At 42.5% G+C, this 24,126-nt stretch overlaps 3 protein-coding genes and 4 non-coding genes across 21 annotated transcripts in view; 1 reads left to right on the forward strand and 6 right to left on the reverse strand.

Moving 5' to 3' along the window:
• The window catches only part of SNAPC5 (small nuclear RNA activating complex polypeptide 5), a 43,098-nt gene extending 41,335 nt beyond the window's left edge, over window positions 1-1,763 (reverse strand). For 8 of the 9 annotated variants that reach the window (XR_236025.5, XM_059890652.1, XM_059890650.1 and 5 more), the window contains exons 1-2: window positions 1,636-1,763; window positions 349-438 (exon numbers count right to left, since the gene is read on the reverse strand). Coding sequence is in view for 8 of the 9 variants with exons in the window: in XM_059890652.1 (XP_059746635.1) it covers window positions 349-438; window positions 1,636-1,725 (180 nt within the window). In the remaining variant the exon portion in view is untranslated. The remainder of the gene's footprint in view (window positions 1-348; window positions 439-1,635) is intronic. The other variant, NM_001046573.1, reaches the window with a different exon arrangement.
• Window positions 1,764-3,050: 1,287 nt separating this feature from the next.
• RPL4 (ribosomal protein L4) lies at window positions 3,051-7,952 on the reverse strand. 2 transcript variants are annotated; one of them, XM_059890326.1, is made up of 11 exons: window positions 7,923-7,952; window positions 7,674-7,739; window positions 6,132-6,303; window positions 5,832-5,938; window positions 5,365-5,503; window positions 4,900-5,024; window positions 4,502-4,631; window positions 4,090-4,246; window positions 3,689-3,772; window positions 3,458-3,578; window positions 3,051-3,375 (listed from the first exon to the last, which is right to left on the reverse strand). In XM_059890326.1, exons 1-11 carry the CDS (start codon window positions 7,950-7,952, stop codon window positions 3,145-3,147), a joined length of 1,362 nt encoding a protein of 453 aa, XP_059746309.1. In that variant the 3' UTR covers window positions 3,051-3,144.
• Window positions 4,373-4,442, reverse strand: LOC112448600 (small nucleolar RNA SNORD18). Its single transcript, XR_003036983.1, has one exon. It is a non-coding gene; the product is annotated as a small nucleolar RNA SNORD18 (small nucleolar RNA).
• LOC112448601 (small nucleolar RNA SNORD18) lies at window positions 5,110-5,180 on the reverse strand. The gene has a single exon (XR_003036984.1). It is a non-coding gene; the product is annotated as a small nucleolar RNA SNORD18 (small nucleolar RNA).
• Window positions 5,565-5,662, reverse strand: LOC112448603 (small nucleolar RNA SNORD16). The gene has a single exon (XR_003036986.1). It is a non-coding gene; the product is annotated as a small nucleolar RNA SNORD16 (small nucleolar RNA).
• LOC112448602 (small nucleolar RNA SNORD18) lies at window positions 6,012-6,082 on the reverse strand. Its single transcript, XR_003036985.1, has one exon. It is a non-coding gene; the product is annotated as a small nucleolar RNA SNORD18 (small nucleolar RNA).
• A 23-nt stretch (window positions 7,953-7,975) lies between the features above and the next one.
• Window positions 7,976-24,126, forward strand: part of ZWILCH (zwilch kinetochore protein) — a 42,464-nt gene continuing 26,313 nt past the window's right edge. For 2 of the 6 annotated variants that reach the window (XM_059890506.1, XM_059890507.1), the window contains exons 1-5: window positions 7,976-8,267; window positions 12,700-12,751; window positions 16,714-16,809; window positions 20,638-20,756; window positions 23,816-24,015. In XM_059890506.1, the coding sequence (XP_059746489.1) occupies window positions 8,110-8,267; window positions 12,700-12,751; window positions 16,714-16,809; window positions 20,638-20,756; window positions 23,816-24,015 (625 nt within the window). In that variant the 5' untranslated portion in view covers window positions 7,976-8,109. 6 annotated transcript variants of the gene reach the window in all.

Below are 24,126 nucleotides of genomic sequence, written 5' to 3' on the forward strand. Positions count from 1 at the left end.
TATTATCAAATCCTAAGCTTACTTATTCACAGAGCAGCAGGAATTTTGACATACTCCTGCAAAGATCTTCACACTCTCCCCAGTTCACTGGAGTGACTAGAGAGAATGGACGAGTAGGAAGGTGGAAGCGATACAATAGTACAGCCAACCAAAGTGTACCCAGCTGGTAGATGTTCCCTGTTTAAGAGAGTAATATACACTAGCCAGTTAATTAAACCAGAAGGTTCGTATTAGCACTCCCCAGAGTTCTTTGGGCTTGATAAGGTAATCTACAATTTCTGATCCCTCAGCAGCCTAAGAGCAGAATGGACTGCATTCTCTCCCCAGGCCCACACGGATTAAGCTTACATCATGTGATGGTTCCGGTGCAGGCTGAGAAGGCAGCATCTCACCTTCTCTTCTAGAACTAATCATCGACTGGAGGGCCAGCTCTTCAACCTAGAAAGAGTGGAGGACACTTTCTTTACTCTGTCACCGGGCTACTGATGTGGATGAAATGTACTGAGCATGCTCGGAGTAGGCATCAGAACTGAAAACAATGTAACCTCTGTGAAGCTCTAGAGGGAAGGGATGGGGCTCCTCAAGCCTTCTGGGCCTCTAAAGGAAACAGCATAGAAAGCTTCCTGCCTCTTTCTCCTAGGGTGAACAAGTGTTCCAGCTGAGGCGAGACTTCCACTCGCCCAGACCTAGCAGCTCAGGGGAGGAAAACACAAGCATGCCCTCATTACCCCGTAATGAGATAGCAAAGGCAGGAAGAATGGAAAATGGCAGCGTTTCCTAGCCATCGTTGGCACGCACAGATTAGACGTGTGCAGGCACTGCCTGTGTCCTGAGGGAAAGCACGCTATTTTCATAGGTCTCAGTTTACAAAGGGCCTTCATAACCCGAAAGTGCCCAGCAGGGATTAGGAGGAACATCTCACTAAACGGGGTTTCCTCCGCACAGGTCTGGGAAATGGCTCTAGTGGGTCTCAATCTAAATTCAACAAAGCAGCTGCGTCGGTAACAGATCCGGGGAGAAAAGCTACCGGGAACTATTTGGCTTGGTCAAAAAGTTCGTTCATCTTACATCTTACGTTCATCGTTCATCTGTAGCATCTTACAGAAAACCCCGAAGGAACTTTTTGGCAAACCCAGTACTGCGGTAGGGTCTCTTCTGGCAGGGCCTTGCTGTCCTCTTTTGCACAATGGAACATCCGCGAGTGGGCTGCCTTTGTGAGACCAGAGCTGTATCGAGCGACCATACGAGGTAGTAAAGAGAGGCTAGTAAATGCTGCAGGGGCTCGGGAGGGGAGGCAGGGGCCGTCTAGGCGAGCTTCGGAAGATCGCCTTTCCTCAGCGCGTGGTGCGGGCCGCCCACGTTTACGGGGCTGTAGTGGTCCGGTGGGGGTAGCAGTGTATTCGCCACACTCAGATGAATGAGCCTCAGCCTAAACCTACAGGATCAATATTCTTAGAGGGGTGGACCCATAATCTCAAATCCAGCCCCCCTCGATGCCTGTCTACGCCCCCAGGTCCGGGCGCGACGGCCAGGTGAGGAAAAGCTAATCGGCCGCAGACGCCTGGGCTCCACGTAGAGCCCGGCGGCCTGGGGCGCGGGAACAACTGAATGGAGAAATGGGGGGCGCGGGGTCACCTTGAGCCGGTTCAGCTGGTCGTGAAGAGCCGCTTTCAAGCGGAGCAGTGTCTCCTCCTCCTTGCGCAGCTCCTGCAGCCGGCTCAACATCTCGACCCTTCACGCCCGCCGGGTCGCTCGATGATGACGCCACCTCCGCGCTACCGGAAGGGGAAAAGCGGACTGGGAGGGGCTGGCGGCACGCCTCTTCCTACCGGCGCCTGCGCTCGTTTCCCCTTCGTGGACGTCAACTCCTGTATATCCAAACTTGGTTGTAAATCTAAAACCTCAAACTCCGGGGATGAGAACTCCCTAAAGGAAAGGGTGTTGGCGATGTAAAGGACCTGGGGATACAAATGGTCGGATACCGAGTATCAAGTAATTCAGCTGAACAGTGCTGTTCTTTCATCGGTGGAGGCTACTTTAGCTCCTCCAAATTTCAGTCACCAGCAAACAGGACATCAGTACAAGAGCCCTACTGAGTTGAAGGCTCAGGCAGGCGGAGATTCCTGGTTACAGGAAAGGGGTTTCCAAGTAGGACTGTGCAAATTAGAGGGCAAGAAAGTTAACTATTTTAAGCTGGATAGTGCTTTTTTATGCTAAGGAACAGAGATCCTTTGACCTATAAATTGGAGGATAGACTGCCAACAGGGCAAAACGAGATGCAAAACAAGACCCTGAGTAGGGAAGCACAGGTCACTTCCAAGATGTTAAGACCGCGACCCGAGTTAAAAGCTTTGGAAAGACGTTTGGGTACATCCATCCTCTGCAGAAAGTATACTAAACCTGAAATACACAAGTGACTGTGGAAAAAAAAACCACTTGGCACTTTTTATACCAAAAGTGAAGTTGCTCAGTCTTGTCCAACTCTGCCAACCCCATGGACTGTAGACCACCAGGCTCCTCCATCCATGGAATTTTCTAGGCAAGAGTGGCTTGCCATTTCCTTCTCCAGGGGATCTTCCCAACCCAGGAATTGAACCCGGGTCTCCTGCATTGCAGGCAGATGCTTTACTGTCTGAGCCACCAGGGAATCCCTTTTTATACCAAAGGGTCCAAATATTAAAACGTTGCCAAGCATCTCTTCCACCAATTGTATCACAGAAGACTATTAACACTTCTGAAAGGAAAATCAATTTCTTATTGCTATTCTTTTAAAAAATGTTCTCTGAATCTGCCCTCTTGTGGTTATGGAAAATGTCAAATCTTTATGGAACATGGCCCATTTTCCAAAGTGGTTTTGGGGGGAAGCTAAATAATGATTTTCTGTGTATTTCTGAGATAAGTCTTAAAAATGGATTTTATACCTGAATTTACGGAACATCTCACTTCTCATTCACCTTGGATTTATACTAAACCCAAGGCTCCATTTTATACCAGACTTAAATCGAAATTATCAGTTAAAAAAACCCCACAACTCACACACCACATCCAAGTCATGTTTCTCATTGCCTCTTTGTTCAAACCTTTCTTTATTCAAAATCAGCTGTCCCAAATGATTCGGCATTTATGGAATAAACAAATTTAAGTTTACGCAGCAGCCTTCTTTTCCTCTGAGGTGGGTTTCTTTTCTGTGGGCTTCTTTTCAGCTGCTGGTTTCTTGGTCCCTGCAGCCTTTTTTCCCACCACAGGCTTCTTCAGCTTCTTATCGCCAACAGCCTTCTTTTCCTTGTTTCCCACCACAGGCTTCTTGCCCTGAACCCCTTTCTGATCTGATTTGGCTTCTAGTGCTGCTGCTGCCTTATCCATGCGGATTTTGTGCTGCAACAAATTAGGAAAAAAATCTAAGAATCAAATCTTTCTAAAAATCAACAGGTCCAGCAAAACCCGCATTATTGCTTACATTCCTGGCCTGTCGAAGAATGGTGTTCCTGCGCATGGTCTTTGCATATGGATTAAGCTTCAACATGATTCTCAGGTTTTTCAGTGGATTCTTCTTCAGGACTCTGCGATGAATCTTCTTGCTATAAAAAAGCAAATACTCTATTATTAATAGTTTATACATTATCCATATTTCTGAAATAACTGATAGTGTGAAGCTGAACAAGAACTACTGTGAATATCAAAACTTTACCGTGGTGCTCGGAGTGCTCTTTGGATTTCTGGGCTTTTCAAGATTCTGCTAAGGTCTGTATTGAGCATCTTGTGCATAGGGAGGCTGAAAGAAAAAACATTTAACAGAGGCTTAATTCCTATTTCTTAACAAAAGATTAATCATTTAAGCTCTACAGAACCCAATCAGAATTTCCACTATACTATCCCTTCCCCAGAATCTATTTCCACATATCGCATCTGTATACAAGGAGGAAATGGCAACACAATACATTATTTAAAAAATATGCAAATCCATTTTGAACAATATCCACAGCATATATGTGGTGAAGTCCTTGCTGTCTCAAGTGCCAAGAGTAAGACACGACTTTGTGACTGAACAACAGCATAAACATCTATGTCCAGCATACAAACTATACTCACTTGTAGTTACTCTTGAGGGAGGCTGCTTTACGCCAAGTGCCATATAGCTCATCTAACTTTCGGAAAGCACTTTCAGTCCAAATGCAGAAACGTCCCACGTGACCACCAGGAGCAAGTTTCAAAATGTTCAGCTTGCTTACATTAAGCAGAGTAATTCCTTTGTAAAGGAAAAAGGAGAATCAGGGATCCTGTATTTCAGTAAGTGAAATGCAGATCATCTTTATAGCACCTAAGAAGTATTTTAATCATGAATGTAAACATCAATGGTATACTTATTCAGCCACGAATCAGAAGTTCCACAAAATCATGTGTTTCAGAAACACGGACCATGAAGTGGAATCTCATCATAATAAAAGCTGGGTAAGCTTGCATAACACAGGTAATTAAAACATGTAAGCATTACAATTATTACCAGGGATGTTTCTGAAGGCCTTGATGATACCATTGTCCTCATTATAGATGATGCAGGGTCCCCTGCGCTGGATACGGCGACGGTTTCTCATCTTGCCTTTGCCAGCTCTCATTCGCTGAGAGGCATAGACCTAACGAAGTAAAGTTTGATATTCTGATTGAGATTTGATCCCTGTATTCAATCTTCATAGTTTAAAAAACTTCAGTTTTACAGATGAGGAAATTGGAGGCACAAATGACTTGCCTAAATTTAACATAGCAATGAGCTTCCAAACTCAGGGAATATGGTTCCAGAGTCCTTGCTCTCATATCCACTAAGGTTTACTTATACTGTCTTTCAGTAACCTTTTGAAATGTAAAATCTGGCAACAAACTTGTGTGAAGAACCACAAAACCCACCTTTTTGATATCATTCCAGGCCTTAAGTTTCTTCAGAAGCAACACAGCCTCCTTGGTCTTCTTGTAGCCTTCAACTTTATCTTCCACCACCAAAGGAAGTTCAGGAACTTCCTCTATACGATGACCTGACAAAGCCAATTAACACCGACCTGGTTACCCTGCACCTTTGAAAAATTTAATCAAACCCACAAATCAAAGTGGCACATTTGCCAAATCAGAACTACCACAAAGATCATGTGTTTCAGAAACACGGACCAATGAGTGGAATCTCATCACTTCGAAAAACGTTGTAAAATTACCTCATTACATAGTATTCACTGAGTTGTTAGACTGAGGTGGTTATAACTAGCATTTAGTAGAGGGAAATGCAGTCAGACACTCTAGGATGGAGAGAATTCACACAGGCTATCAGGTTCAGATGTAAGAAAGGTTTACAGGATTCCTAGACAATAAAGTATCACAAACCTTTAGACATGACCAGCGCTGGTAAGGCTGAGGCAGCCAGTGCAGAGCAGATGGCGTATCGCTTCTGCGTCGTATTCACTCTGCGGTGCCAACGTCGCCAGGTCTTAGTTGGCGCAAACATGCGGCCCCCACGACACATCTATTTTCCCAGTTAAGAATCACATTTATCCAAGTTTAGCAACTACAAACAGGTTGTGCCTTGCTCAGTAAAATTTTCGTCACCCTTCTGCACCAGCCTACTGACAGCAGGCAACTGTCGCTGGGAACAGAGTCGGACGCAAATTACGACATCATGGCAAGGAAGCCTGCGCTGCAGCCCACCTCCCAACAGCAAACCTGCCCGAGGAGTGTTCCATCTGGACACCAGCATCTTGAGCACGAACATTTTCAAATCACTAAAATGAATAAGCCAGATTCAGTCTGCCAAATGCCACAGCCGACAGTCTAGGTGGTGCAACAAAGGATACGTTTCCAAAAGCGCCCTGACCGGAACGGTGAGTCCCGCCACCTCGAACCCTGGGAATTCGAGCCACAGCTCTGCCGGTACCCCAAGACTCAGCACTGGTTTGATGACCTGAAATTGTTCAGAAACACAAGCTTTAGCTCCTTAACACATCATTCTGTGACTACTGTGTACAGCAGCAAACAGCATCAGAACATCCAGGGAAATCATGTTGTTCAGAAACACGGACCAATGGAGTGGGATTTCATCACTGCTGTGAAGTACCCCTTAAAAAGTCAACCCAGGAAAACAGCTAAATCCATACCTGCTAATTCACTGACAGCATAGGGCTGTCTGTTGTTTTTGCGCAAGTTGGTGTGAACAAAGTTAACAATATCGGGTCGAATGGGAGCCTTGAACACAGCAGGCAAAGTGACATTTTTGCCAGAGGACTCCCCCTTTTCGGAGTACACTGATATCAGTGGACGAGCACACGCCTGAAAAAAAAATCAAAAATATTTATATTGAGAAACATCATCAAAAGCACTCAAGCACCAACCAAAGCATTAAAGGCTCATTTACAGAAAGGTCTAGAATTTGATGAGGTAGATATTGCTTAAGCCAAAAACAAAGGCTAAGTTATCAACACACCATCAGGTCTATTATCAGTAAGTATTTGAAAAATACCTAAATTTCTCAAGTTCTGCCACAGAATTTCCATCATTTTCAAAGAGATTGCTTTATTATTAAACTTTCAAATCGGGCCTTAAAGAGCAAGATAATAAAAACCATAGTGCAAGGTTTGAAAATGCAGTTTAATGTCATCATCCAAACTCTCTCAGCCCATATGTGACCAGATCTACCAGGGCTCCACTTCAAACATCCATCCTTCCCTGTCATCCCATTCCAAACACATCTTCCAAAACTTACTACTAAAAAACGGCCTTGTTCTTGCTCAATTTTCTCCAGAAACTTACCCCCTGAAAGTAAAAGGTCCTAAGCATGACCTACAAAACCTGCTCAACCTCGCTGCCCACAGACCACACTCTCTTCCAGATTCTCAGGCCTACACTCAGGGCCATCCCTCTCCTTCCTCAGATTTAACAAGTATTCTACCTAAACATACCCTTCCTCACCTAGCCTCCTTCAGGTGTCTCTGATCACGGCTTATAAAGTCCAATTACCGCCTCCTCTCCAATTCCCTCGACAACAGTACCATCCAACATTACAATGCATCTTGAGAACCCAATTACAAACAAAGAAGCAAAATAGTGCTGTTTCCATATTGTGTTCACTGAACTACCCAAGGCACATGGTGCTTTTACAAACGTTATTTATGCAGAAGCTACAAAACAATTAAAATCTAATGCAAGATCAGAATGCTTTCAGAGGCAATTGCTAAGATAAGCACACAATAATAAGAAATAAGTGAAATAAAACTTTTTTTAAACAAAATCTCTCTTAAAACTTTCTCACTAAATAGGGTATGGAGACACAAGACCCCAAATTGACTCACCTAGCCTTAGTCTAACGCTCTGAGAATCTTCAGAGCGGAAATCTTCAGCGGAACCCATACTTTCTAAGATCCAAGAGAAGCTAGAATCTCAAAGGTCCCTCTGGCTCCAAGAACTATCTGGGGTTCCTCCGTGTTATTCCAGACGCGCCCGGCGCCGGCCCGCACACGTTGCCTCTAAGATGGCTGCCGTAGAGCATTACTACCCACGTCCCAGCCACAAACACACGCCTTTGGTCCCCATCTCCTTCTCCTTGCTCCCCCTCCTGAAGACTTCATGCTCTGAACACCCAAGCCCATTCCTGCCAAGCCCCGAAAATAGAAGCAGGTCCACCGGAGAAGAGTTCTGCTCACCATGGCGGGGAGAGGAGAAGGCCACGCTCCTCTCAACCCGGCGGCTCCCACAGGAAAAGGAAGTGCCTAGCACTCCCACCCCATATGTAACCTTCAGCTCTTCCCCCAGCCTGCCCCGCCTCAGAACCAACTCAAGGACATAAAATATCTCTCCATCACGTTAAAACAATAAAAATAGCATATTATTTCTTCATATATGTCAAATTACGGTATTTATTGACTTCCAAAGCTAAAAAGGGCTCTTAGAACCCAGGGACTCCTTTTCGCGGAGTAATCCATGAGAGGCCGTGGCCAACTCTCGCGAGACGAGCGTCTTTTCCCCTCAACCAGTATAATTTATTCTAACTTTTTCTTACGGAAAGGGGAAACTATTGGAACCAGAGAAACCGCTCTGTGCTATAAAACAATAGTTTAACTGCAGAATGGAGCCTGTTGGATGGGGGTAAAAGTAGTCCCGGCAAGGAAGTCACGACCCCGTACGTCAGCGCCCGGCGCGCATTTCAGCTTGGCGGTTTCGGGTGTTCGGTCAAACTGGGGCGCGATGTGGTCGGGGGCTAACCGAGCTGCTGAGGAATTTTACGCTGGTCTTCTGCAGTGAGTTGTAGCCCCTAGTTTTGGCTTGGCTTTGGCCACAGCACTTCTCCCCTGGGGTATCTCGATCCCCGCCCCAAGCCTCTTGCCGCAGCCTTGGGGATTAGCGCCTTCCCACTTTCCACCGGCGCGAATTTGTAAATTGAGTCCGCTTTCCCGGGATCTGGGAGCAGCAGAGAGGCCGGTTTTCTGCCCCATTGTGAGGTCGGCCCGGTAGGCCTTCTTGCTTATAGTCTCGTATAGAAGAAAACGTGTGCTTTGTCGCCGGCGGTGGATGGTGACGAATTTTACGAGAGGTGTATTATTCAATCTGATAATGCACACACAACTTGTGATATGTTAGAGGCATCGAACAGGTTACAGGAAACTAGATGTTGATATCGTTCGCCTTGCTGGTGTGAAACGTGTTTTATAGTTTATTCAAGATAATTTTTTGAGCAACAGTTATAGCGATAACGTGATGGTGTGTCTGCTCTTCAAGACACTTGTTTTACAGTACCCTAGGACTTCGTTTTATTCGTATAGTGAAAGTGAAGTCGCTCAGTCGTGTCCGAGTCTTTGCGACCCTATGGACTGTAGCCCACCAGGCTACCCCATCCATGGAATATTCTAGGCAAGAATATTGGAATGGGTTGTCATTTCCTACTCTAGGGCATCTTCCCGACCCAGGGATCCAACCCGGCTCTCCCGAGTTGCAGGCAGACTCTACCATCTGAGCCAACAGGGAATCCTCATATAGTGAAGTACTAGTAATAAAGTGGATTCCATCCAGTTCTGTATCCGACACAAAAATCTAATCCAATAGTTCTCAAACTTGAGCGTGAATCAGAATCACCTGGCAAGTTGCCAAAACAGATTGCCAGGCCCACTTCCAGAATTTTTGATTTAGTGGGCCTGGGTGGAGTGGGATGAGATGGTTAGATAGCATCTCCGACTCAGTGGACATGAATCTGAGCAAACTCTGGGAGATGTGAAGGACAGGGAAGCCTGTGTGCTTTAGTCCATGGTGTCACAGAGATACAAGACTGAGGGACTGAACAACAGCAGGTTCTGGGTAGGGCTAAAGAGTGTCCCTTTCTAATCAGTTTCAGGTGAAGCAGATACTGCTGGCCTGACATCACACTTTGATAACCAACTGCTGTAATCGAACCCCTTTTTCTAAGTATCATACTTTTTCATTATTTGTCTTCATTGCTTTTTATCCTGCTTATAAAAGTGGTAATGCTTATCAGTTTTTTCAACATTGTAGAAAGATCACTAGCTTCTTTTTTAGCATTTATTTATATTTGTTTATTTGGCTGCGCCAAATCTTAGTTGCAGCCCCTGAGATCTTCATTGCCACGTGTGGGATCTTTAGTTGCGGCTTGTGGGATCTAGTTCCCTGACCGGTTTGAAACCAGGCACCCCCTGCAGTGGGATCTGGGAGTCTTAGCCACTGGATCACCAGGGCGGTCCCTCACTAGCTTTTTCTTCTAAGGCAATGGCAACCCACTCCAGTACTTTTGCCTGGAGAATCCCATGGACAGAGGAGCCTGGTAGGCTGTAGTCCATGAGGTCACTAAGAGTGGGAGGCAACTGAGCGACTTCACTTTCACTTTTCACTTTCATGCATTGGAGGAGGAAATGGCAACCCACTCCAGTATTCTTGCCTGGAGAATCCCAGGGACGGGGGAGCCTGGTGGGCTGCCGTCTATGGGGTCGCACAGAGTCGGACACGACTGAAGCGACTTAGTAGCAGCAGCAGCAACAATATGTTGGATAGCTTTCAGTATGACAGCCTGTTGATCTGTTTTTAATGGCTCTATAATATTTCATTGTTTGGCTATTTTATGTTTATTTAACCAGTCCCTTGTTGATAAATTTTATTTAGACTCTTTGGTAATTCTTTCATAAGTGTTAGTATTTCTCTCCACTTTGAAGCATCAATTGTCTGTGTGTCTTCTCTTCAGTCTCTCATATTACTTGTGTAGCCACCTGCCTACTGGAAATTTCCAAATGAGACCTCAAACTCATTATCTGCGAAACTGAATCCATCTGTTCCCTGCAGTGTGACAGTTTCCTGAATTCTGTCTCTGAGTTAAGAGTTCCAAGTCCAAGACTGTCATTTGGTTCTATTTTCCGCCACCTCCATCCCATCTAGTCAGTCACCAGCTGCCTTTGTTTTCCCTCCATCCTGACTGCTTTGTTTACCATCATCACTTTTTTAAGTACTACAAGTTATTCAGTTATTTTCTGGCCTCCAAGTTTATCTCTCCACATCAGGAGGTCAGGGAGATTTTCTCATTTAAAATCTTGTAGTGAGCTCCTCTTAGCTTTCAGGATACAGATTAAGCCCTCTAGCAAAGTCCCTTCCTGTGTGCCACCACAGCATCCTGCATCCCCTCTTTGAGGCTCATCACCCTGTATTGCAGTTGTTGGCTGCAGTCAAGACTGTGAGCCAGGAACTATGCATTTGTTTTATATCTTAGACATTTAGTAAGAATTGTTGACTTAAAAAATGCACAACCTAGAATTACTGTTATTCAGGGGCCTTACTGAGTAGTATAGCCTGGCAATCAGCTTCAGATAGCTCTAAAGAACTGTTCCTAAAAGGTAAGGGAGGAGCCAGAATACATAAGAGTTTTGCTGAGGGAAATAACAAACAAAAATGTAGTTGAACATCAAAAGTTGACTACTAATCCCAAGAACAGACATCTCAAGTTAATGATTATAGTGCTTTTCCACTTTGGGGAAGGTGTGGGAGTCTGGGCTCATTGAAATTACTCCTTTGGTGTGTATGTTAACTGTCTAGTCCTGAATTCTCCTCAGGGTGCACCAAGGTAGCTGCAGTGGCTGATGGCAGGCAGTATTGGTGGTGTATCAGAAAGACAGGCAACACTTTTTTGTTCACAGAGTGCCTGCCCATAAAACACATACTGGTGAAATGATTATTGAATGATGGTTGAATGATCCTTGAGTTACGCATGCATAGAGATAAACTTTTCTCAGGGACTTACCATGGTGGTCCAGTGGTTAAGAATCCACCTTGCAATGCAGGGGACATAGATTCAATCCCTGGTGGGGGAACTATGATCCCACATGTCTCTCGAGCCGCACACCTACTGAGCCCACGTACTCCAGACCCAGAGAGTCACAACTAGAGAGCCCACATGACCCAGTGAAAAATCTCATGTGACTCAACAAAGATCCTGTGTGCTGCAACTAAGACCTGATACAGCCAAATAAATAAATATAGGGGGGAAAGTCACAGCCTTGTCCAAAATGGCCACAGTGAATCAGTCACAGGCCTCATTTTTATTTTGATGAGTTACAGAGTGAATCAAATAATGGCATCCTGAAACTATTCTGTGGGTTCCTTTAGGACTCTAAAGATTCTTTTCTCTTAGAATGTAGATCAAGCTGATGTGCATTTTTAGTATCTTTATAGTTTACATGCTTTGGGATCAACTTTTTTAATATATGTAATTTTACATATTTATTTTTGGCTGTGCTGGGTCTTCGTTGCTGCTGGGGTTTTTCTCTAGATACAGTGAGCAGGACTTCTCTGGTTGCGTGCGAAGGCTTCTCGCTGTGGTGACTTCTCTTGCTGCAGAGCACAGGCTCTAGGGCGCGTGCGCTTCAGTAGTGTCAGTTCCTGGGCTCTAGAGCCCAGGTTCAATGGCTGTAGTGCATGGGCTTAGTTGTCCCAAGGCATGTGTGATCTTCCCAGATCAGAGATTGAATCCACGTCCCCTGCATTTGCAGGTGGATTCTTTACCACTGAGCCACCAGGGAAGCCCTAGGATCAACTTTCTTCAATAAAATGATAATTAGGATGTATCTTAACATTTTGTGCTTCCATTTTTAAAATGTTTTAGCGTTATCCAGTTTACTAATTTTTTGGTGTCAACTCATGAAAACAGGGAGGATAGCAATAGAAACTCAAGGCCTGGGACCCTTAAATAACTTCTCCATAATAACCCACTGATTTCAGTTATTTTTGCTTCCCAAAAGTCATGTCGTAAATTACATTTTAATAGTAATTGGTACTGTGTTTTAAAAGTTATACGAATAGAGATGGGTGACCTACTTTCCTGCTGCCTCTGAGAAGCAGTTGTACCCAGTTTGGGGCAGCTCTCTATCTTTTTTCTCTGGCTGTACTTAAGGACATGTGGGATCTTAGTTCTCCAACCAGGGATCAAACCTGTGCCCCCTGCATTGAAAGGACATAGTTTTAACCGCTGGACCGCCAGGGAAGTCCCAAGGGGCAGCTGTCTATTAATCTTTACCACATCTCTTTTCTTATTAACCTAACGCTATTTTTCTGCTTCTCTTTTCCCAACTGTGCCTTAGTGCTGTCATGAGTATTCTGAATTTTTAATTTCTCTCAATAACTCCAGAGTTTAAATGACAAAATACTGTAGCTTTATTTTTCACATGTGTTTCTGCATTTTAGGGAATTTGATGAAAATAAAAAAGGAATCCGTAAAGACCCATTCATCTATGAGGTATGAACAATTTATTTGGTTTTTAAACAAGTCAGTCATCCTAAAATTGTTTTTAAAAGTTGAGTTTATCAAAGTTAATTTACATACATTAAATTTCACCCTTTTAGAGTACAGTTCTATGAATTTTTACAAATGTATTTAGTTGTATTACCACCTCCGTAATCAAGAACATTCCTATAATCTCCAAAAAATCTCATGTTCCTTTATATTCAACCCTTTCCCCCGTTCCCTGGCAACTACTGATCTGTTTTACATCTGTTTTTTTGTGTGGCCTTTTCCGAATCTCATATAAATAAAGCCATATGGTTTATACCTTTTCTGTCTGGCTTTTCTCAATAAGTATAATGCATTTGTTTTCTGTTTTTTTTTTTTTTCCAATGGCCATGCCACATGGCATGTGGGATCTTAGTTCCCCAACCAGGAACTGAACCTTCACCCCTTGCATTAGAAGTGCAGACTTTTAGCTGCTGGAGTCCTGAGTATAATGCATTTGTGATTTGACTGTGTTGTTGTGTGTATCAGTAGTTCATCCCTTTTTATTGTTGAGTAGTAGTCCATTGTATGAATGCAGTTTGGTTATCCATTAACCATTCAGACTGGATTGTTTCTAGTTTTTAATAGTTTTGAATAAAGCTGCTATAAACATTCGTGAATTAAGCATCTAACATGCCAGTGTTCCATAGGTAAAACTTCCCATAGAACTTAATCCTCTAAAACAGTTAACAAACTAAAATAAATTATGTCTAAAAGACTAGCTGAGGATATCATTTATGACATCAGTGTCATAAATGATAGGGTTAATATCCATGTATATGAAATATATGAAAAGCTCTTAAAACCAATAAGGAATAAAGATAATCATAATAGATGAATAGGTAGAGGATAAAAGTAAGTGTTGGAGAAGACTGTTGAGAGTCCCTTGGACTGCAAGGAGATCAAACCTGTTAATCCTAAAGGAAATCAGTCCTAAATATTCATTGGAAGGATTGATGTTGAAGCTGAAAGTCCAGTACTTTGGCCACATAATGCAAAGAGCCGTCTCACTGGAAAAAAACCCTGATGCTGGAAAAGACTGAGGGCAGGAGGAGAAGGCTGGGTGGCATCACTGACTCAATGGACATGAGTTTGAACAAACTCCAGGAGATAGTGAAGGACAGGGAAGCCTGGCATGCTGCAGTCCATGGGGTTGCAAAGAGTCCGTTGGACACAACTTAGTGACTGAACAACAACATTTCAATCCACAACAGTATTTGATCAAGAATGAAGTAGATATGAGGCTCCCCTGGTAGGTAGTTCAGTGGTTGAAAATCCATCTGCCAGTGTAGGGATCACGGGTTTGATTCCTGACCTGAGAAGATCATACATGCCCTGGAGCAGTTAGACCTGCAGGCCACAACTGCTGAGCCCGAGCCTCCTAGAGCCTGTGCTCTGCACTGGGAGAAGCCACTGCAGTGAGAAGCCCACGCGCAGCACTGAAGACCTAGTGCAGCCAAAAATTATTAAACCAAAAGAGTTCAGTAGATCAGAGTAACAAAGCATCCTTTGCTCTCTGTACTTGGTGTCTAAATGCTTCAATTTCCAAACTAAGAAATTAAATAGGTTCGAGTAATGAGATAATTGTCAATAATAAGCATATTAGCGGCTGTTCACCATCATTAGTGATCAAATAAATGAAATTTATAAAATAACAAGATACTATTTTTTGCTAGTTGAAATGGTAAAAAGAATGTAAATAGTGTGTTGACGTAAAATGAGAATGTGAATATGTGAATATGACATTTGAAAGGCAATTTGACAGTATCAGTGTGGTTTTCGATACTCATCTTAAGAAATTAATTAAAGGGGAAGTTCCCTGTTGGTCCAGTGGTTAAGACTCCGAGCTCCCACTGCAGGGGGCATGGGTTCATCCCTGGTTGGAGGAGCTCCACATGTTGTGGGGTGCCGAGGAGGTAGTAATTAAAGAATATTCCTTATCAGTTGTTTATTATAGCATATAATTTGAAAATGCACAAATGTTGAATAATACAGAATTAATTATGTGATGGTAGCTCCATGGTACTAGACAGCCTAAAAAAGTTTAATGGCATGGAAAGAAGTTCATGATATAAAACTGTTAGAATATTCTATTTATTTAGTAAGCAAAAATTATTGCATTATCAAAATAATATATTTCTATTTAAGTAGGTTTATTTATATGTCTGGGAAAAGATTAGGCAAAATATACACCAATAAGACTAATAATAGTAGTGACTACTCTGGCTATGTGGGTCAAGAAGCCATAGTTAGAACAAGACATGGAACAACTGACTGGTTCAGAATTGGGAAAGGGGTACATTAAGACTGTATCCTGTCACCCTGCTTGTTTAACTTCTATGCAGAGTACATCATGCGAGATGACAGGCTGGATGAAATCACAAGCTGGGATCAAGATTGCTGAGAGAAATATCAGCAACCTCAGATGTGCAGATGATACCACTCTAATGCCTGAAAACAGAGGAACTAAAGAACCTCTTGATGACAGTGAAGAGGAGAGTGGAAAAGCTGGCTTGAAGCTCAACATTCAAAAATCTAAGGGACTTCCGTAGCCGTCAGTGCTCCCAATGCATGGGAGCTGGGTTCAATCCCTGGTCAGGGAACTAGGTCCCACATGCCATAACTAAAGGTCAAAGATCCTGCATGCCACAACCAAGACCCGGCACAGCCAAAAAATAAAAAGTCTGAGATGATGTCATCCGGTCCCATCACTTCATGTTAAGTAGAAGGGGGAAAAGTGGAAGCAGTGACAGATTTTATTTTTGGGGGTTACAAAATCACCAAGGACTGTGACTGTAGCCATGAAATTAAAAGATGCTTGCTCCTTGGAAGGAAAGCTATGACAAACCTAGACGGTGTATTAAAAAGCAGACATGTCACTTTGCTGACAAAGATCCACATAGTCAAACTTACGAATTTTCCAGTAGTCATGTATGGATATGAGAGTTGGACCATAAAGAAGACTTGAGCACCAAAAAATTGATGCTTCCAAACTGTGCTGAAGAAGACTCTTGGGCTACAAGGAGATCAAGCCTCAAGAAAAAGGACCTCAACCTTGAATATTCATTGGAAAGACTGTTGCTGAAGCTAAAGTTCCAGTACTTTGGCCACCTGATGTGAAGAGCTGACTCGCTGGGAAAGATTGAAGGCAAAAGGAGAAGGGAGCAGCAGAGGATGAGATGGTTGGATAGCATCATCGACCTAGTGGACATGAATTTGAGCAAACTCTGGGAGATCATGGAGGACAGAGGAGCCTGGTGTGCTGCAGTTTGTGGGGTGGCAAAGAGTTGGGCACAACTCAGGGACTGAACAACAACTCTGGTTAGTAGAATATAGATGAGTTTTATCTGTTAGCTATCTGTTTTCAAACTTTTCTACAATAAATGTTTATTGTAATTGGAATGAAGAAATACACAGTACCTATAAAGTGAAAAAGTTCTAAATTTCATGGAACAATCAAAAAATAATGTTTAGTAAAGAGCTAATTTTATGGTTCCTAACAGTAAATCCAGGATGATTAGGGGAAGAGGATGTCAGTGTGATCCTAATCAAAAGGCCTTACAAGGCAGGGTGCTCTCTAGGTGGGCCTTGAAGCATACAGATACAAAATATAAGAGCTAGATTTTGTTGTTTTGACCACTCTAGGCTTGCAAGGATCTTAGTTCTCCAACCTGGGATTGAACCTATGCCCTCTGCAGTGAAAGCTTGGAGTCCTAACCACTGGACTTCTAGGGAATTCCCCAGCTAGATTTTCTCAACATGAAAAACAACATGGGCAAAGAAGAAATGAAATTGTATTTTTAAAACATTAGTCTTGTTCACATTCTCTTTTTCAGTTACTTGCATAGAACTGGTGTTTATGTGTTTAAATATTTGTACATATATATGTGTATCTGTAACATTGCTGGACCTTAATCTGTTTTTAATAGGCTGATATTCAAGTGCAGTTGATCAGCAAAGGCCAACCAAACCCTTTGAAAAATATTCTACATGAAAATGAAACCATATTTATTGTGGAAAAAGTGGTAAGTAGTGCTTGGGCTTTGTGGCTAATTCTTAACAGCCAGGTTTGGTTTCTGAGGGATAATCTCAAATGTACACATTTTCATGTCAGCATATTAGTGTGGATTCTAACATCTTTTAGTGATAGTAGAGTGCTGTCCAATAGATAATGTGAACCACATATGTATTTAAAAGCTTTCTAGTAGCCTCAAAACAAAAAGGTGAAATTAAATTTCATACTGCAAAATTTACTTTTTCTTTTGTTTAGTTGTGTGAATTTTAACACACTTATACAGTCTGGTAGTCATCACCATAATCAGAACACAAAACGGCTCCATCACCCCGAAAACTCCCTTGTGCTATCCCTTTACAATCATTCCTTCTCCCTCACTGTAGCGTGGTCTTTTTAAGAGTGTCATGAATGGAATCATACAAAAGTGTATGAACTTTTGAGTCTGGCGTCTCTCAGTGTAATAATGCCTTTGAGACTCATTCAAGTTGTATGGGAGAAGGCAATGGCACCCACTCCAGTACTCTTGCCTGGAAAACCCCATGGACAGAGGAGCCTGGTAGGCTGCAGTCCATGGGGTCGCTAAGAGTCGGACAAGACTGAGCGACTTCACTTTCACTTTTCACTTTCATGCATTGGAGGAGGAAATGGCAACCCACTCCAGTGTTCTTGCCTGGAGAATCCCAGGGACGGCGGGGCCTGGTGGGCTGCCGTCTATGGGATCGCACAGAGTCGGACACGACTGAAGTGACTTAGCAGCAAGTTGTATGTGTTTAGTGGTTCTTTTAGTTGCTGATCCATCCCTGATCCAGAGAGCTAAATAAACAAGTAATATGATCATTTTTGTACAAAGTCCTATGTGAGCACAAGTTTTCTTTACTGTAAATAGCTAGGAATAGGATTGCCAGGTCTGAAATTATGTTTATAGTTTTTTTTTAATCTAATGTTAAACATTTCAATAATTAATGTAAAAATAAAAATGAGATTTTAAGCTCTTTTTTTCCATACTGCATCTTCAAAATTTGATATGGATTTAACACTTAAGTCTCAATTTGGTCTGGCCACATTTCAGGTGTTCAAAAGCTACATGTGACTGGTGGGTGGCTACTGTTAGACACAGCATAAGTCACTCTGACTCATGAATTTCTACTTTACTTTTCTCTTGTTAAATCTAACAAGAGGGACCTTCTTATTTTTTTCATCACTTTATAATTACATCCTTACACCTTTGTGTTTTAAATAGGGGAACCGTTCTGGCCGAGCAGTAGCAGTGGTTTTGGTTGAGTGCTGATAATGCTGTCATTTTACAGTTACTTTGGGGCCAGGACCCATTCTTTGGGTCTGTCGTTTCTTGAAGTAGATAGAAACAGGATACAACAGGGGAAAGTGGACATTCCTTTAGAAGGAATGCCTCTGTTTGCTTTAGGACCTGCATGCTGTCTGGATGGGGATTGGGATGCATGAACAGAGAGCACTCTGTTTTACATACTACACGAAAACTCCTTTCTGAGGAGGGGACTGCTTTATTTGTTTTGTATTAGTGATGCTTATCTATGGTGGACAGATGCTTGGAAAATAATTATAAGTGAATTATGTGGCTGAATTTAGACTTATGAGGAGAGAGAAAATGTGTGTAGAGCAAAAGCTGAAAGGTGAAAATGAGTTTCTAGGGAAAGGTAGAGGAACAGAGGAATTTGTGGAAATTGGTTGAGATACTAGTGAGAAAACAGCTTGGAGTTGTGAGGACTTACCTGGAGTTCAGTGAGGTCCTGGCATTCTTGGATGGAAAACAATTAAAATGGCCTTCATTTCTGCAAAGGTCAATAGAGCTTACAGCATGAGTTTTAGATGGATAATACTGAAAAGTAGAATGGAAGGGAAAATGACATTTCTTGGATACTTCTAGGAACTATTTGGAAACACAGGCCTAGAAGGGAATAAAATCTAGAATCTGGCAGAAGAAATTCAAAGTTGAGGATACATCTAGGTCAGATAACTATTAAGTATTCACTGCTAGAAGACCTTAGTGGACAAGAACTTGAGTTTTGAAGTCAGACTACCTAGATTCAGGGGCTTCCTTGATGGCTCAGTTGGTAAAGAATCCACCTGTAACGCAGGAGACCCCAGTTCCATTCTTGGGTCAGGAAGATCTTCTGGAGAAGGAATAGGCTACCCACTACAGTATTCTTGGACTTCCCCTGTGGCTCAGCTGGTAAAGAATTCGCCTGCAATGTGGGAGACCTGGGTTCGATCCCTAGCTTAGGTAGATCCCCTGGAGAAGGGAAAGGCTATCCACTCCAGTATTCTGGCCTATAGAATTCCGTGTACTGTATAGTCCATGGGATTGCAAAGAGTTGGACACAACTGAGCGACTTTCACTTTACCTAGATTCAAATGTGGGTTTTGCCGCTCAGCTGCTTAATCTATATAAGCTATTCAGACAGCCACTAGCTCAGTTTTCAGTCCATAAAAGAGGGTTATTAATAGGATCTTTCTCAGGGTTTTTATGAAGAATAAAAGAAAGCTTGGAACAGTAGCTGGTACATAGTACATGCTCAGGAAATGTTATTTCGTTTAATTTTTGTTATTATTGGCAGTACTGAGCTATTTCACTACTTAAACACGTGGATATGAGAAACACAAATGAGAGCTGAGAGTCCTAAGAGGAGTAGACTTAAGAAGTAAGGGCTGTGCATTAAAAAGAATGAAATAATGCTTTGCAACAACGTGGATGGACCTAGAGACTGTCACACTGAGCCCGAGACACAGTGACTTGGCTTGCACAGGCTGCAGGGCTCTGCTGGCTGCTGGAAACCCTTAGGATGTGTCTTCCTGAAAACTAACCAAAGTTGTTGCTGTTGTTTTAATTTTAAGAATTCTATTTGAATATCTTTCTAAAAGATAGGTTTCTTCCTTAATATAATATACCATTGACTCCTGAACAACACAGGTTTTGGGATGCCCCACCATCTGTGTTGTTGAAAATCCTAGTGTAACTTTACAGTCGGCCCTCTGTATCTGTGGCTCTACATCCACAGATTCAACCAATCACGGACTGTGTAGTACTGCATTAAAAAAGTCCACATGTAAATGCACCTGCCTAGTCCAAACTTGTGTTGTTCAAGAGACAACTGTATTGCATAGTATAGTTTAGTATATACTACTACTAGGGCAGGGAGGCCTGGCGTGCTGCAGTCCACAGGGCCGCAAAGAGTCGGACACGACTGAGCAACTGAACTGAATTACTAGTATAGTATGGTATCAGTACTAGTGTTATAGTATGCAATTAATAGTATAGTGAAATTGGAACAATATTAGAATTATAGTATTAGTACCAGTATTATAGTGTAATATAATATAGCATAGAATTACTATAATATAGCAAATCAATATAGTCTGGAACCATATACCCTATATTTCTGTAATAATGAGGTAATTAATGTCAGCTGCTGTAACAAATCCTGGAGACTTAGAAAATGAGTAGAAAGGGCTATGAACCTTCAAGTTTGGGGAATGACAAAATCAGGGAGTCTCCCATGGGTTTCCCTTGGTGTTTTGTATATAATTTTGTACATGGTAGAGCACTTCCTTTTCTGATGGTGTCATATACTTCCTTTATCAGTAGCAACGTAGATCAATATCTTCTTATTGGACAGTGGAAATACTTCTGATGAATGGTGAGATTTATTAGTACCCCATTGGTTTCTAGCTATGATTCCTGTCCTAACCCAATCATTTTGCACTTCAGGGTCTGGAAATCAGTACATTGTTCTAGCATAGTGAAGAGTTGACTTTACCATAGTGTTCTCTTACCTGGTTAAATAATTAAATGTTTTTAAAGCCTTTAGAAAAGGAAGAACCAAGTCCTATTGAAGAGCTACAGTCTGAAGACACTGCTATTTCTGATCTCTCTACTGGTGAAAATGTTGGCCTGCTTGCTTTACCAATTGGGAGAGCCAGGTAAGTTTTTCTTACCATAGTGGTGAAGGGTAGGATGTAAACTCACCAGGCAGGCTACAGTCCATTGAGTCGCAAAAGAGTCGAACATAATTTAGCAACTAAACAACAAGAAATTGTTATAAACATTGGGAAAAGCATAGGTATTTAGCCCAGATCCCTCTCTTTCTCCTTCCCCACCTGCTTGATGGATATACTTAATACTTAGGATAGTTCTAAATACTTGACTGTCCCATGGGTAACTCAAGTGTGACTAAGATGATTACGGTGATCTGCCTTTTCTCCATCTCCTTCTACTGTTTAATGTTGTTGCTTCGTAATTGTTTTCCTTACTTCTAATCTGGTTCCTTGCCAATCTTTTTTCCTCACTCCTGCCAGAGTGGTTTTATGAAAGCCTGATTGTGTTGCTTCCATGTTTAAAAAGCCTTCCATGGTCCTTTTGCCTCGTGATAAAATCCAGATTCCTTCTGAGTGACACATAGGACACAAAGGAACCTTCAGCCTCCAGTCCAGGGCCCAGCAGGGATTTGGAAACACGCAGGGTACTTTGTGATCGTCACGATGACTCAGGGGCGCTGTTGGCCTGAGCCGTGCATGGTAAATGTTATGCAATGCCTGGGGCTCTCCTGTCCAATGACGAATTATCCCACCCGCATGCCAGAAGTGCCCCTGTTGGAATCCCTACTGCCTCTGTCTGCTTAGCTACCCTCCCTGCTCCTACCATATGACTTTCCGTCTGCCTGGTCTCCCTCAACTCCAAAGCCAAAAGTATTTGCTATCAGGGAGTCCTGGAGGATCTGGTCATATATATAATACTAGAGAATAAGGGGTCTTCCCTGGTGGTCCAGAGGTTAGGACTTCGCCTTCCAACGCAGTGGGGGTGCGGGTTCGATCCCTGGTCGGGGAGCTAAGACCCCACATCCCTCCTGGCCAAAAAGACAAAGCATAAAGCAGAAGCAATGTTGTAACAAATTCAGTAAGGACTTTAAAAATGGTCTACGTTAAAAAATCTTTAAAAAAAAAATACTGGAGAATAAGGACTATAGTAGTATTCAAAGTGACTTTCCTTCAGAGAGGGTTTTTTGTTTTGTTTTGCTGTGTAGAAACTTTTAAAATCTTTTGTAGTTGAGCACTCTTTAATGGCTTCTTGATTTTAAGTCCTATTTTTTCTTTCCTCTCCCACAACTTGAGAATTTTTTATTCACGTTGTTTCCTCTAGCCAGTGTTTGTTTGGATTCATCCATATGCTTATCATTTCTTTGCTCTCCATTTCTTCTTGCATTTCAGACCTTCCTTCTGGGATTATTATATTTCTTTTCTGAAGTACAGTCCCTTAGAAATGCCTTTTCTGAACATATGTTGGTAATACATTTAGTTTTCATCTCTGAAAATTTGTAAGCTGTATTTTTGGGTAACTTTTAATTCTGATGCACTCTGAAATTTACAGAGAAGTGTAAAAGAACAGTACAAGAACTTCTGTGGACGCTTAACCAGGTTTCACCAAAATTTACATTTTGCTGCCTCTGCTTTGTGATTCTATGGCTTATTCCTCCTCCCCTCTGCTCCTCCTCTTATTCCTGTCCACACCTCATCTATATAACCACACACACACATTTTTGTAATGAAATATTGACAGTATGTTGGAGACACTGTGCTCTTTTACCCTTGAATACCTCACGATGTATTTCCTAAAACCTAGTACCTTCTCTTGTATAACCACAAGTCATCAAAATCTGGGAATTTAACATTGTTAAAATAATACTATCTGATTCACAGACTATATTCAAATTTTTGTGTTCGGTGACTAATGACCTCAAGCATCTCTTTATGTATTTATTGACTTCTTCCTTCTCCCACCCCTAACTTTATTGAGAAGTAATTGACATATTCTGTTATTTCTTTTGCTTAATCTCAGAGCCTGCTTCCACTCCCATTGACCCTGTAGCCCCACCATACTGAACTCTCTGCTTGTAGTAGCTATACTTTGTCAGTTTTTGGTGTGTGGATCTTGATCTGTCTGGTGTGCCTGGCTCTCACTTCTTCTCCGGGTGAAACATTTATGTATTTTGCCACTTTATTTCCAAATTTTTGTTTCTGGGACACTGTGATAGTGTGATGTATAAGAAGAAGCATATTTAGTCTTGGTCCACTGTTCCTGGAACCCAGCTCCTAAAAACCTTTGGAATTTCCTAGGGATTGAGAAGAATAAAGGTGTCTTTTTTAATGCTAATGAAGTGGCTTTTGGACCTCCCGCCCCTCCCCCCCCCCCAATAAATTATGGATAGGGGCTGGTTGCCTGGGGAACCAAGCCTGTGAGTAGAGGGTTGGAAGTTTGAGTCCCACCCAACCTCTGAAAGGGAGAGGGGCCAGAGTTTAAGTTTAGTCACCTGGTGAGGGGTTGGGACTCAACCCCTCCCTAAGTTCAGTCAGTCACCATTGTGACTATGTAATGAAACCTCCTTTAAAACCCAAAAGGAGAGGGCTTGGAGAGCTTCTGGGTCGGTGAACACATGGAGGTACGGGGAGAGCAGCTTGCTGGGAGAGGGCATGGAAGCTCTGTGCCCTTTGCCCCATACATTTTCCTTTGCTTCCCTTCTGTCTGGCTGGCTGTTCCTGAGTTCTACCCTTGTGTAATAAACTAGTAATCTAGCAAGTAAAATATTTCTCTTGAGTTCTGGGAGCAAATTAATTGAATTTAGGGAGGGGGTTGTCAGAACCTGTGATCTATAGACACATAGATGACAACTTGGACTTGGAACTGGCAATACAAGTTGGAGGTGAGGCAGTCTTGTAGGACTGAGCCTTTAACCTGTGGTTGCTGATGCTGTCTTTGGGTAGATAGTGTCAGAACTGAGTTGAATTGTAGAATTGCTAGTGTCAGAGAATTGCTTAGTGTAAGGAAAAAACCCCATTTGGGAATTGGTACAGAATGTTAGATGGTGATCAGAAGTGGGATCCGAGTCAGCATCGTAGCTATTGTTCATGGTATCTTTGGAAAAGAAAACTTTTGACTGATCAAAAATCTCTACGTCTAATTTATTCTTCCTACTCTTGCTTGCAAGGCAGTTAATTGGATTTTATACCATGGCTCACAATCCTAATATGACCCATCTGAAGATTAATCGGCCAGTTACTGCCCTTCCTCCTCTCTGGGTAAGGTGTGATGGTTCAGATCCTGAAGGTATCAGTTGGCTGGGAGCTGAGCTTATCTCAACCAGTAGCAACATCACAGGAATTGTCTTGTACATGGTCACCTGTAAAGGTGAGAGCTCACTCCTCTTTTGTGGAGGTGTGTGTATTTATTTGTTTGTGTAATCACTGTTATTTGTGTACCACTGTATTTATTTGTGTAATCGCTGTTTCATAGGTTTTA

This window comes from Bos taurus, chromosome 10 (assembly GCF_002263795.3).
Source record: "Bos taurus isolate L1 Dominette 01449 registration number 42190680 breed Hereford chromosome 10, ARS-UCD2.0, whole genome shotgun sequence".
Classification (NCBI taxonomy): domain Eukaryota; kingdom Metazoa; phylum Chordata; class Mammalia; order Artiodactyla; family Bovidae; genus Bos; species Bos taurus.